Source organism: Chiloscyllium plagiosum, chromosome 7, assembly GCF_004010195.1.
Source record: "Chiloscyllium plagiosum isolate BGI_BamShark_2017 chromosome 7, ASM401019v2, whole genome shotgun sequence".
Classification (NCBI taxonomy): domain Eukaryota; kingdom Metazoa; phylum Chordata; class Chondrichthyes; order Orectolobiformes; family Hemiscylliidae; genus Chiloscyllium; species Chiloscyllium plagiosum.
In genome coordinates, this window is record NC_057716.1 from 65,673,001 (window position 1) to 65,686,294 (window position 13,294).

The 13,294-nt window shown below is 40.8% G+C and overlaps 1 protein-coding gene across 2 annotated transcripts in view; it reads right to left on the reverse strand.

The window, feature by feature from the left end:
• lrp2a (low density lipoprotein receptor-related protein 2a) overlaps positions 1-13,294 on the reverse strand; it is a 333,042-nt gene that overhangs the window by 168,358 nt on the left and 151,390 nt on the right. For both annotated transcript variants that reach the window (XM_043693942.1, XM_043693941.1), the window contains exons 31-33: positions 12,403-12,531; positions 9,327-9,490; positions 6,180-6,323 (exon numbers count right to left, since the gene is read on the reverse strand). In XM_043693942.1, coding sequence (XP_043549877.1) covers positions 6,180-6,323; positions 9,327-9,490; positions 12,403-12,531 — 437 coding nt within the window. The remainder of the gene's footprint in view (positions 1-6,179; positions 6,324-9,326; positions 9,491-12,402; positions 12,532-13,294) is intronic.

Genomic DNA, 13,294 nt, shown 5'->3' on the forward strand with positions numbered 1-13,294 from the left:
GAGATGTTCCCTAAAGCGCTCTGCTAGGAAGCGTCCAGTCTCCCCAATGTAGAGGAGACCGCATCGGGAGCAATGGATACAATAAATGATATTGGTGGATGTGCAGGTAAAACTTTGATGGATGTGGAAGGCTCCTTTAGGGCCTTGGATGGAGGTGAGGGAGGAGGAGTGGGTGCAGGTTTTGCAATTCCTGCGGTGGCAAGGGAAGGTGCCAGGATAAGTGGGTGGGTTGTAGGGGGGCGTGGACCTGACCAGGTAGTCATGGAGGAAATTGTTTTTGCGGAAGGCGGAAAGGGGTGGGGAGGGAAATATATCCCTGGTGGTGGGGTCCGTTTGGAGGTAGCGGAAATGTCGGCGGATGATTTGGTTTATGCGAAGGTTGATAGGGTGGAAGGTGAGCACCTGAGGCGTTCTGTCCTTGTTACGGTTGGAGGGCTGGGGTCTGAGGGTGGAGGTGCGGGATGTGGATGAAATGCATTGGAGGGCATCTTTAACCACGTGGGAAGGGAAATTGCGGTCTCTAAAGAAGGAGGCCATCTGATGTATTCTGTGGTGGAACTGGTCCTCCTGGGAGCAGATACGGCGGAGACAGAGGAATTGGGAATACGGGATGGCATTTTTACAGGAGCTAGGGTGGGAAGAGGTGTAATCCAGGTAGCTGTGGGAGTCGGTGGGTTTGTAAAAAATGTCAGTGTCAAGTTGGTTGTCATTAATGGAGTTGGATTGGTCCAGGAAGGGAAGGGAGATGTCAGAGATAGTCCAGGTAAATTTAAGGTCAGGGTGGAATGTGTTGGTGAAGTTTATGAATTGCTCAACCTCCTCACGGGAGCACGAGGTGGTGCCAATGTAGCGGAGGAAGAGGTGGGGAGTGATGCCGGTGTAATTACAGAAGATGGACTGTTCTACGTAGCCAACAAAGAGACAGACATAGCTGGGGCCCATAGGGGTGCCCATGGCTATCACTTTGGTCTGGAGGAAGTGGGAGGATTCGAAGGAGAAATTGTTCAGGGTGAGGACCAGTTCGGCCAAACAAATGAGAGTGACGGTGGATGGGTACTGTTGTGGACGTCGGGAGAGGAGGAAACGGAGGACTTGGAGGCCCTGGTCATGGCGGATGGAAGTGTAGAGGGACTGGATATCCATGGTGAAGATGAGGCATTGGGGGCTGGGGAAACGGAAGTCTTGGAGGAGGTGGAGGGCGTGGGTGGTGTCTCAAACGTATGTGGGGAGTTCCTGGACTAGGGGAGGATAGCACAGTGTCGAGGTAGGTAGAAATGAGTTGGGGGTGTGGTCATGGTCGAGGGGGCAGTAGGAAGTGGTGTCCTCGAGATGGTGTCTGGCTTCAGCGGTGTAGAGGTCAGTGCGCCAGACTACCACTGCGCCCCCTTTATCTGCTGGCTTGATGGTGAGGTCGGGATTGGAGCAGAGGGATTGGAGGGGTGCACATTGTGAGGGTGAGAGGTTGGAGTCGGGGAGGGGGTAGACAGGTTGAGACCGGAGGAAAGGCAAGGTGCAGTCTGGGTTAGCACAAAGGCACAAAGGTCTGTAATGCCAGACGTTTTATTTCTTTATTTTTCTTGTTTTTTTCCAAAGAATTTGTGCTTAAGAATCTGTATCTAGGCACCTTTTTGCCTAAAATGATGCCATAAGTGGCGACTTGTAACCTTGCACTGTACTCATGTGAGTACACGTGACAATAAAGCTAATTCTGATTCAACTATAATAATAAATAAGTAAGATAAAAATTAGCTTATTAAGAGAACAAGCTTCTTTCAGGATAGTTTTCTCTCTCTGTCAAATTCTCATTCAAGTGGGCAAGCAGTTGGTTCTCAGTCCTAGCCCACCCCTCACCCTGGAATTTTCTACTTGTAGGCTGAAATGTTCAAAGGTCCTCCACCCACAGTGTGCAAATCCCAAATAGAGAACAATAACGCTGGGTTGTCACTGCAATGTTATTGCCTGCACGGATGACCTTCTTTGCACGTTCCCTGGGCCCATTAAAGATACCACAACACTCAAAGGTCATACTTCTTTCCTTCATACCTCAATCCTCCTCTAGGCTGCCAAAGTTACCCCCTAACACTTTTCAAACCCCTCACCAGGACCCTAGCCCAGGAGATAACTTGGATTTGCTTCTGATGCTGGGCCTGTCTTCCTCGGGACAGCCTGGAGATGCAGTGGCACCATTGGGGTCATAAATCTACTAGCCGTTTGATTGACAAACAGCTCTGTAAGGTCGGACTTGCAGAAACGTGGAAAAGGCCTCATCTTAGAGAAACTGTCACTGTTTCCATCAGTCAGGATTGTTGGTACGCTCACCACTGACATGTTCGCTGTGGAACTGTTGTGGGATATGAATGTGTGTAGGGATGGGGTTTGAGGTCAGCACCTAATTTTATTTATGCTTCTTATAATCAGATGCTATTTTCTTTGTAGTCACCAAAGTTGACAAGGTGACTATTCCTTTGAATGATTTAAATGAGGATCCTAGATTGCTTGTCTCCAGTTACATTTATATAATTTTCCCTGTGGAAAACAACCATCAGATCACAGAGCACAGTTTTTCCAAAGTGCCAAAGTTCTCAAAAGTGCAGAGCATCAAGTATGGAGTTCCACTATGACACAGTGGGCTGTATGTGTCTTTTCATTCTTCTCTAATAGGAAGAATACCTTGCAAAATGGGGCAACTCCCTTCATACATATTTTGTGAAGTATTGTGCCTATCTTCTCCTTCATGAAAAAGGGATCAAGTACAACTCCATTTGTCCTTGAAGACTCATATTTGTGTCCCCACATTGCATTTCATTTAATTTTATTTTTTCTTTCTCTTCTCCACAGCACCCTTCCCCCATCAAGCCCCTACTAAGAATATTAAAACGTTTGACAAAATCTTAAAATCTACTTGCATCCTTTACAATCTTTGCTTCTTTGTGCATCTACTTACTTTAAAATGGCCAAATTCTTTCAAATTCCTCTGCCTGCTTGACAGACCTTCCACATTCCACCATTAAGTGAGCTAATGGTAGAAGACCAAAAGCTGTGACAAACGCTTCTGCTAATTATTCAGATTATACTACCTTGCAACATTGTTTGCAGTCAGTTTAGTGTGCCGTGACCTAGATTTGTCCTCGAAACCACATTTCTTTCTTATTATTGTGTAAAAATGAGAGTGGGCCTAAAGGAAGAGTGGTAAATTGGGCAAGGCCAACTTTAGCAGAATTAGGCAAGAGCTGGGGAATGTGTTTTGGAAACAGCTGTTTGAGGGTAAATCCACATTTAAAATGTGGGATGCTTTTAAAGAGAGGTTGGTTAGAGTGCAGGACAGACATGTCCCTGTGAAAATGAGGGATAGAAAAGGCAAGATTAGGGAACCATGGATGACAAATGAAATTGAGAGACTAGCTAAGAGGAAAAAGGAAGCATGCATAGGTCTAGGCGACTGAAAACAGACGAAGCTTTGGACAAATATTGGGAAAGTAGTACCAATCTGGAATGTGGAATTAAGAGGGCTAAAAGGGGTCATGAAATACCTTTAGAAAACAGGTTAAGGGAACACCCAAAGTCTTTTATTCATATATAAGAAGCAAGAGGGTAACTAGAGAAAGGATTGGCCCACTCAAGAACAAAAGAAGGGAAGTTATGCATGGAATCAGAGAAAATGGGTGAGATTCTTAATAAGTACTTTCAGTATTCACCTAGGAGAGGGAGATATTAAGATCAGAAATAGATATTTGATTACTCTAGGTCAACTCAGCATAAGGAGGGAGTAAGTGTTGGGTATTCGAAAAGGCATTAAAGTGGACAAGTCCCCAGATCCAGATGGGACCTACCCCAGGTTACTGAGGGAAGCGAGAGAGGAAATAATTGGGGTCTTCACATATACCTTTATAGCATCCTTGAACATGGGTGAGATCCCAGAGGACTGGAGAATTGCTAATTTTGTCTCCTTGTTTAAGAAGGGTAGCAAGGATAATATTAGTAATTATAGGCCAGTGAGCATGGGGTCAGTGGTCAGGAAGCTGCTGGAAAAGATACTGAGGGATAGGATCTATTTAAATAAAAGCAAATTACTACGGATGCTGGAATCTGAAACCAAAGAAGAGAAAATGCTGGAAAATCTCAGCAAGTGTTGCAGCATCTGTAAGGAGAGAAAAGAGCTGATGTTTTGAGTCTAACTGACCCTTTGTCAAAGCTTTGACAAAGGGTCAGTTGGACTCAAAACGCAGCTCTTTTCTCTCCTTACAGATGCTGCAAGACTTGCTGAGATTTTCCAGCATTTTCTCTTCATAGGATCTATTTACATTTGTAAGAAAATGGGCTTATCAGTGATAGGCATCATGGTTTTGTGCAGGGGGAGGTCATGTCGTGCTAACTTAATAGAATTCTTTGAGGAAGTGAGAAAGTTCATTGATGAGGGAAGCATTGTAGATGTCATATACATGGACTTCTGTAAGGCATGTGATAAAGTTCCCCATGGTAGGCTGACGGAGAAAGTGAAGTTGCATGGGGTCCAGGGTGTACTAGCTAGATGGATAGAGAACTGACTGGGCAACAGGAAACAGAGTAGTAGTGGAAGGGAGTTTCTCAAAATGGAGACCTGTGACCAGTGGTGTTCCACAGGGATCTGTGTTGGGACCACTACTGTTTGTGATATGCATAAATGATCTGGAGGAAGGTATAGGTTGTCTGATTAGCAAGTTTGCAGACGACACTAAGATTGGTGGAGTAGCAGATAGTGAAGGGGACTGTCAGAGATTGCAGCAGAATATAGATAGATTGGAGAGTTCGGCAGAGAAATGGCAGATGGAGTTCAATCCGGGCAAATGTGAGGTGATGCATTTTGGAAGATCCAATTCAAGAGCAAATTATATAGTAAATGGAAAAGCCCTGGGGAAAATTGATGTACACAGAGATCTGGGTGCTCGGGCCCATTGTACACAAAGGTGGCAACTCTATTCGAGCAATATAGTGGTCAAGAAGGCATATGGCATGCTTTCCTTCGTCGAATGGGGTATTGAGTACAAGAGTTGGCAGGTCATGTTACATTTGTGTAGGACTTTGGTTTGGCCACATTTGGAATACTGCATACAGTTCTGGTTGCCACATGTGGATGCTTTAGTGAGGGTGCAGAGGAGGTTCACCAGGATGTTGTTTGGTATGGGGGACGCTAGCTATGAAGACAGGTTGAGTAGATAGGATTACTTTCATTAGAAAAACAAAGGTTGAGAGGGGACCTGGTTGTGGTATACAAAATCATGACAGGTACAGACAGGATGGATAGCAAGAAGCTTTTTTTCCTAGAGAGGGGGATTCAATTACTAGGGGTCACAAGTTCAAGGTGAGAAGGAAATATTTAAGGGTGATATGAGTGAAAAGTTCTTTACCACAGAGGGTGGTGGGTGCCTGGAACACGTTGCCAGTGGAGGTGGTAGAGGCTGGCACGATGGTGTCATTTAAGATATATATAGACAAATACATGAATGGGCAGGGAGCAGAGGGTTACAGATCCTTACAGAATAGGCAACAGGTTTAGATAGAGGATCTGGATCGGCGCAGGCTTCAGGGCTGAAGGACCTGTTCCTGTGCTGTAATTTCCTCTGTTGTTCTTTGTTGTTATGAACACAAAATTAGGACATACTACAAGTTAAAAATGTTAACTTCAAGTATCAAGTTTCTCAATGTTAAATAGGCAAAGAAAACCAATGTTTAACTAAATAACTATAATTGACACAAAGTAAAATGCAAGTGTCATCATGTAGTGTTCTTGTAGGCCAAAGATTGCTAATTGCGGTTTATGTCATGGTATCACAATGGGGCAAAGCAAGGAAGTAGTCCCTGAGGAACTATCTTAACTGTAACAGGATTTAAGTAGCACTGTTCACATTCTCCTCCACCACATCATAGTCAACTGAGCCAATCCATCCTGACAGTTGCACTAGAGTCCAGAAATTGGTATAAAATATTATTTAAGTATTGCAATTAACCTCATGATATGTATGTCATAATAACATTTAATGAATAAGAATTTACTTGCATAAAAACAAATTACTATCTGTACAAAATTTGTTTCATCAGTTATCAGCTTTTGTAAACACAACATATCCTACAGCTTTACTACAACAATTCTACCACTTTGATTCCATGCAGGAATTGATTGAATTTAAGTCAAGAATACTGACCTCAATGGACTGTTGGTCAAAGTTGGTATAGTAAAGGTTCATGGAGATCCAATCATAAGCCAAGCCCATAGGGGAGCCAATGGTAGAAGCTGGAGCAAACATGCTTCTATTGGTTCCATCTGACCTCACAGTGTGAATTTCTCCCTAAAAGCACATAAATCACAGTAAGAAAAATCTTTACAATCTCAGAGACAAGAGAGCAGGGACCTGTTCCACACTTACAAATCCTCTACTTAACAGTGGGATCTAGACACACTTTCAAAGAAGGAAATCCTTAAATCCTCCTAAGTACTTAGAAATAGTTGGCCAAGTCCAACATAAGTCAGTGTGAGCAAACGTGGACCTGTTTAACTGCAGATAATGACAATTTCTTGAAAATCTTAATCCATTTTCCTGACTAAAGCTCGGAATATTTTCAGGCAAATGTTTTTTCTACTTTTTGTCATTGACAGGAGGTGATTATTCTAAACCTATTATAAACTTAACCTAAGCTAAGAAAAACCTTCTATTTCCATACCACATGCAATGCCTTTCTCTACTAGAAACCTCAATATAAATTAAATATTGTGCAAAGTTAGGGAATCTCTCTTCCTCAGGTTTATTAGCCTCTCATGCATATCTCAGCCCTCAGCTCTTTGGATTATAGAATCATAATATCTAGGTCACCTGATTCTCACAATCTGAAGGAGGATTTAGAAGCAGGATTGCTAGAAACTGTCAACATTCTCTAAATAATGCATGCTCTGAGCTGCTTGACCTTCTCTGATTAACTTTAAATCAAACCACATTCACAGAAACTGACATTAAGATTCCACTTTGTGGAATATTGCAAAAAGCAGAGTCTATCTCGGAAAATGTTAACCTCAATGTCAGACCTAAAGGAAGACAAGTTCTAACATTACCTGGCTGTAATGGTATTAATACGTAGTATGTATATTACCACACTCTAATTTTGACTGTATTTTCATATCAAAGGACATCCTTAAGATTAAGAAATCAATGCATGCAGAATAAATTAGACCCTTGACCTGAATTCCAATCAGTTGTAATCAATATGGTTCTCTTCAGATTATGATTCTCCTCAAAGATTAGAGTGCAAATCCAATAGACTACAGAAAATAAGAGCTATCACTGGACTGCTCAAGAAAAACAAAACAAGTGAGAGAGATTAACTAAACAGAATAAAACATAGCAACTGCAGAAAAAAACACAAAAATAAATGTGAAATAAGAAGATATATTTATAAACTAATCCTACAAGTAAGTGTATGAATAGTTGACTACATGGTATTTCACTGATCAACATCTGTATGTTGAATTAGGCAGTAAAAGTCTTACAGTCACGACTGTGATGCTGGAAAAGCACAGCAGGTCAGGCAGCATCCAAGGAGCAGGAGAATCGACGTTTTGGGTATAAGCCCTTCATCAGGAATCCTGATGAAGGGCATATGCCTGAAACACCGATTCTCCAGTTCCTTGGATGTTGGCTGACCTGCTGTGCTTTTCCAGCACCACACTCTCGAATTCTGATCTCCAGCATTTGCAGTCTTCACTTTCTCCTAGTAAAAGTCTTACATTGAGATTTACAAAGGCTTGATCGTAAATTTATATTTTAGCATATAATCCAGTCTCTACCTTTACATTGTGGACCTTTCCGTTGTTATCCAGAAGCCCAACTCACCAGTGGAGAGGAGCGCAGCTCATTTTTTTCATTAAACTGTCACCCAATTACGCATGTTAGTAATTATATAATCAACATCTAGCAACAATATTTTGAGGGTCATAAATCATCGTCATACAGCACAGAAGCAGACCCTTTGGTCCAACGAGTCCACACTGATTATGTTCCCAAACTAAAGTATTCCCATCTGCCTGTATTTGGCCCATATCCCTCCAAACCTTTCCTATTCAGGTACTTATCCTGTAACTGTAGCTGCATCCACTACTTCCTCTAGCAGTTCATTCCACGCATGAACTACCCTCTGCATAAAAAAGTTGCCCCTCGTGTCCTTTTCAAAACTTTCTCCTCCAACCTTAAAAGTATGCCTTCTAGTTTTGAACTCCTCCACCCTAGGGAAACAAACCCCCTGCTATTCGCCTTATCTATTCCCCTCAGGATTTTATAAACCTGTATAAGGTCACCTCTCAACCTCCTATGCTCCAGTGAAAAAGGTTCCAGCCCATCCAACCTCTCCTTATAACTCAAACCCTCCAGTTACAGCAACATTCTGGTAAATCATTTCTGAACCCTCTTCCAATTTAATAATATTCTTTCTATTGCAGGGCAACCAGACCTGCACATAGTATGCCAGAAGAGGCCTCACCAATGTCCTATACGACCTCAATATGATGACCCAACTTCTATACTCAAAGGTCTGTGCAATGAAGGCAAGCGTGCTAAATGCCTTCTTAACCACTCTGTCTGTGGACATGTCCCTACCCTAGAATGAGAGGTTCAAGATCCATCTATTCCAGAGGTGTGTAATAACATCTCTTAACAGGTTGATTATAAAAATAGGTTAAATAAAGAATTACTAATTAACAAGCACTGCCCACCAAGTGCAACAATAACAAAAAAGGGTAGGTTAAGAGGCAATTTTAAATTAAAATAGAGTTGGATGGAAGAAGGTTTTTTCTTTTCTGCTCAGTAATGCTATTCCATATCTCTGCATATTTTATTTTTACCACCATCAATTCACTAAAGTTAAAGAATGACCGAGCTCTTGATATTTTCTAACCAGTGATCTTATGCCACAGGGAATTGTTTTTGTGCATATTTAAATCTGTTCAAACTTGAGTTTTCTTTTAACAAAAACTGTTCTGTCCTTAGATTTTTGACTGATACCACTTATATATATGGATTTATAAAGTAAGTACATTGATACAACCCATTTTGATGAGTTACTGATTCTAGTAATATAAAGGGAATAAACTAACAGAAGAGAATTGCCATTTCACTGTAGTATCCTAGGGTATTGATTGCTAATTTAGTCTCATTTAACTCAGATCCATAAAGTGTATAGAAGATATGAAGAAAATTCAGACTACTTGGACAAGCAGCATTTTAAAAAGCAGAGCATTGGAAAGTGATGGCAATTGGAGGTTGACTGCTACATTCGTTATATTTGAGAAAACTATTTGTACTTACTGGATATTCAACCCAATACAGCACCTCCTCTTCATCAAAGTCAACATCATAGCCATTCTGGACTCCAGCTACAGGAACTATGGCATCATTAGCTTTGTCATCAGGATCCAGAGAAATGCCAAAGATGATGCTGTTTCGCACAACAATTAGGAAAGGCTGTTCAGCTAGGAATGGTGAAGGAAGATTATTTTAAATTCTTGAGCAAATTTCAAAATCTTACACAAACATAAGCTTCTGCTTAAAGAGAAATATTATGACAGAGATTTTCTGCTAATGTAATCCATTTGTGCTAAAACAAATTGGGCTTGGCCAGGCAGACACAGTGCTGATTTTACAGTCATACACAGTTGTGTTTATAAAACAAAAGCCAAATACTGTAGTGGCTGGAAATTCAAAATAAAAGGAGAAAGTAATGGAGAAACTCAGCAGGTCCGACAGAGGAGAGGAACAGAATTAACACTTTTGGAGTTGAATGGCTCTTCTATGGAGCCCTATGGTTCATTTGGTTTATCAATCGTAATGCAGTGTTAGAAAAACAAAACTTTGAGTAAAAGTCAGCTTTAATTAAGCAAATCTGAGCAAATTGTGAAAATCTGTAATGTTAATTTGGTCAATCAAAATGTGTTTGGGATAAAAACATTAAATGATCATCTTGGCCAAAGGAAGGGTTGCAAAAGAGGAAGGTAATATTCTAGTATTATTCCTCACCTTTCTCATTGCCCATGCATACAGATCTGTTCTGATATGGCATTTGTTTTAACAAAAAATTATCCTTCATTTTCCTGCCTCCTCCTCACAATTCCAAAACGTGTCCTCCTACCTCGGTTAAATCAAAACAAAGAACCCAACTCCACTCAGTTGTACACTTTCTTATGATAGCAGATATTCTTCAAGATGAAATGTAATGAATCTTAGGAAAACGTGACACCTACTTTTCAAGATCAATTAGCAGTATAGACACATTACAGGAAATGGCTTGATTATAGAATTACAGAAATCCTGACATTTTAAAACTAGATGGGTGGCTCATTTAAAAGTTGGACTTTTGAATTCACGGTGAGAAGTCACATGATGTTAGTATATAGCCCAACAGGTTTATTTGAAGTCACAAGCTTTTGGAGTGCTGTTCCTTCATCAGGTGAAGTGATGGAAGGAACAGTGCTCTGAGAGTTTGTGATTTCAAGTAAACCTGTTGCACTATGTCCTGAAGTTGTGTGACTTCTGACTTTGTCCACCATAGTCCAACACCAGCATCTCTGCATCATTTCTAATCCACAACAAGACACAGCACAGTGATTAGCACTGCTGCCTCTCAGCGCCAGGGACCTGGGTTCAATTCCAGCCTCGGGCAGCTGCCTGTGTAGAGGTTGCACGTTCTCCCCGTGTCTGCATGGGTTTCCTCCAGGTGGTCTGGTTTTCTCCCACAATCCAAAAATGTGGAGGTTAGGTGAATTGGCCATGCTAAATTGCTCATAGTAATCAGTAATATGTAGGTTAGGAGAACTAGTCAGGGGTAAGCTTAGAGTAGGGGAATGGGTCTGGGTGGGTATCTCTTCAGAGGATCGGTGTGGATTTGTTGAGCCAAAGGGCCTGTTTCTACACTGTAGGAATTCCAACTTCCTATGAAAATGAAACCTTTGATCATAAACATGTTGTGCCTAACTTCTCAACCACCTGGTAATGTCACCTTGAATGAACATTTACCAACCTAAGTTTAAATCAGATATCAAAAAGCACAGAATGTGAAATATATTGAAATGAGTAGGATTTTGGATTTTATATGTTTCTGTTTATTTGTATCTGACACAATTGTATTTTTAAAGCTTTGGGTAAGCCAAAAAAAAAGCTTTCTGCTGAAAATCACTGTTGGTAACTTAATCTCTGCTGAAAATATAAACTATTTGTTATTATCAAACTGCTACTGAGGAGCAAACATATCAATTGAGCAATCATTCCAAATCTTTCAACAACAAATAAAATTTCAATATTTGTATATTTGCATAATTGTCCTGCAAATATAATTGGAGCATTGATAAAACTATGGCAATGAGAGGAATAAAAACATTTTAGTATCTCTTTGTACACCTTCTCTTAAGGATTTGAAAATAATTTCCAGAAGACAAATCCTGCATAATACAATTGTAAAAGTGAGCAAAATACTTCAATATACTGTAAGACTTCTTCATTCTGAATGAGTGCTAATAAAGAATAAAAATAAAATTGGAAGCCAAAAAGTATAATTTTGAGATTCAATAGCCATTCATAGAGTTGACAGGATCTAAGAGAACACAATTTTAAGCAGTTGAGCCCAAAAACAGGCAATTGAACTACTGAGCACAAATGTTAATACCTTACTGCAAAAAGCCTAGGGCTGTTTTCTGAAAGTCTTTTGAAATTCAATTTCATCAGAAGAATGCATTTACATCCAGCTAATTCAATTATTTATAAGGTCGAGAACAATATTTTCTGCTGGAGTTAAAAAAGCCCAAACCTGCACCACAAGTAGTCGGTGGAAAATATCTGATGTGCTTCCCAAAAATAGCAATCCAAAGTTCATTTTTATACTACTTTCCCTGTATTAATTTGTACGTGGGGATTGAAGAGTGTTGAATTTCCTACCATGGTTTGTGAAATAACTTAACCCAGGCTGGTATCCAGTTACCAAGTCACCTTTTATTCACATATAGAGAGTTCTTGACACAGATTCAGCTGCCTCAGAGCCAGCTTTCAAAGTGAGCAGAATCTCTGACACTCCTAATCTTATCTGTCAGCCAGAGCTCCCTGACCAGACCAGATTAACAGCCCAAATCAGGGAACTCATATTCTATGAGATCCACTTGGCTGACCTTGGCACAGTCACTGCATTCTGCCCATTCCTTTGTAACTTTAAATACAAACCTGCCCCCTGTAAAAGTCATCAGACCTTTCCTCCTAATCAAATGTGCCTTGGAATTATTCTATTACTTAAGACAATACAGATATAAAATTCAGAAATCTTTATTGTTGCCTCTGTATGACATAACTAGATGTGAAAGTCAACATTTTCAGTGAGGTATAGATCATAATTCTGTCCCACCTTTTGCACAGTGTTTCAAATCAGCCATTAGGTTCCAGCCTGAGGGGCAGACACATGAATAGAATCTAGGAGCCGATGCCGAAAGCAGACATAAGTGGCTGCAAGGATTGGACAAACATGGATTCCAAGCTGGGAAGCAAAACAAATATCCATAACATTGTTGTAGATATCAAAGGAGTCATTCAAATTTACAACTAGAGTTTGATTCTCTAAATATAAATAGAGTAAGCATTAATTTAATATTAGGCTAAAGTGGTGTTTAGAAAATGCAACGCAGTTTATGATAGTAAACTGGTATGGAAGCAAAGTTGGGGAAAATATTAGTATCACCGTACGATAGGAAGTGATTGGAACATGCTTTATCTTTTGCAATGTTAACTTGTAACTCCACAAAATCATCTCTATTTATTAGGCATGTGAAACTGAGCTGGATTTTATGCAGCCCATAAGAGGCCTTGCAGTAGTCTTCCAGCAGGGGGAAAACCTCTTCCAATTATGTCAGATGGTGGAAGAGACTGATTTAGGATTCCTAGCCGTCACCAACAGTAAGTGAATTTATCTTCTCTGTAGGATAGTTGACACCAAGTCCACTGCAACTTCATTCTGGTACACAGAGTAAATGGAGAGTGTGTGGATGTGTCTCATATCCTCAGGAGGTAGAAAAGGAAAACCTGTCAGATTTGACAGGGACACTCTGTTTTCTTGATACCCTGTTCCCACAGCTGGAAGTCACCCCTGACCTAGCCCCATGGAGTCCCTTCAGAATCTTGTGGGTGGTTAGGGGTTTGTGAGGCCAAGGAAAATGCAGGAGCCACTGCATTCACAAGCTGCCCAGCCTCAGATTGGTTGGCAGCCCTCAATGGGTAGCACTTGTACATCTGGGGACCGCAGC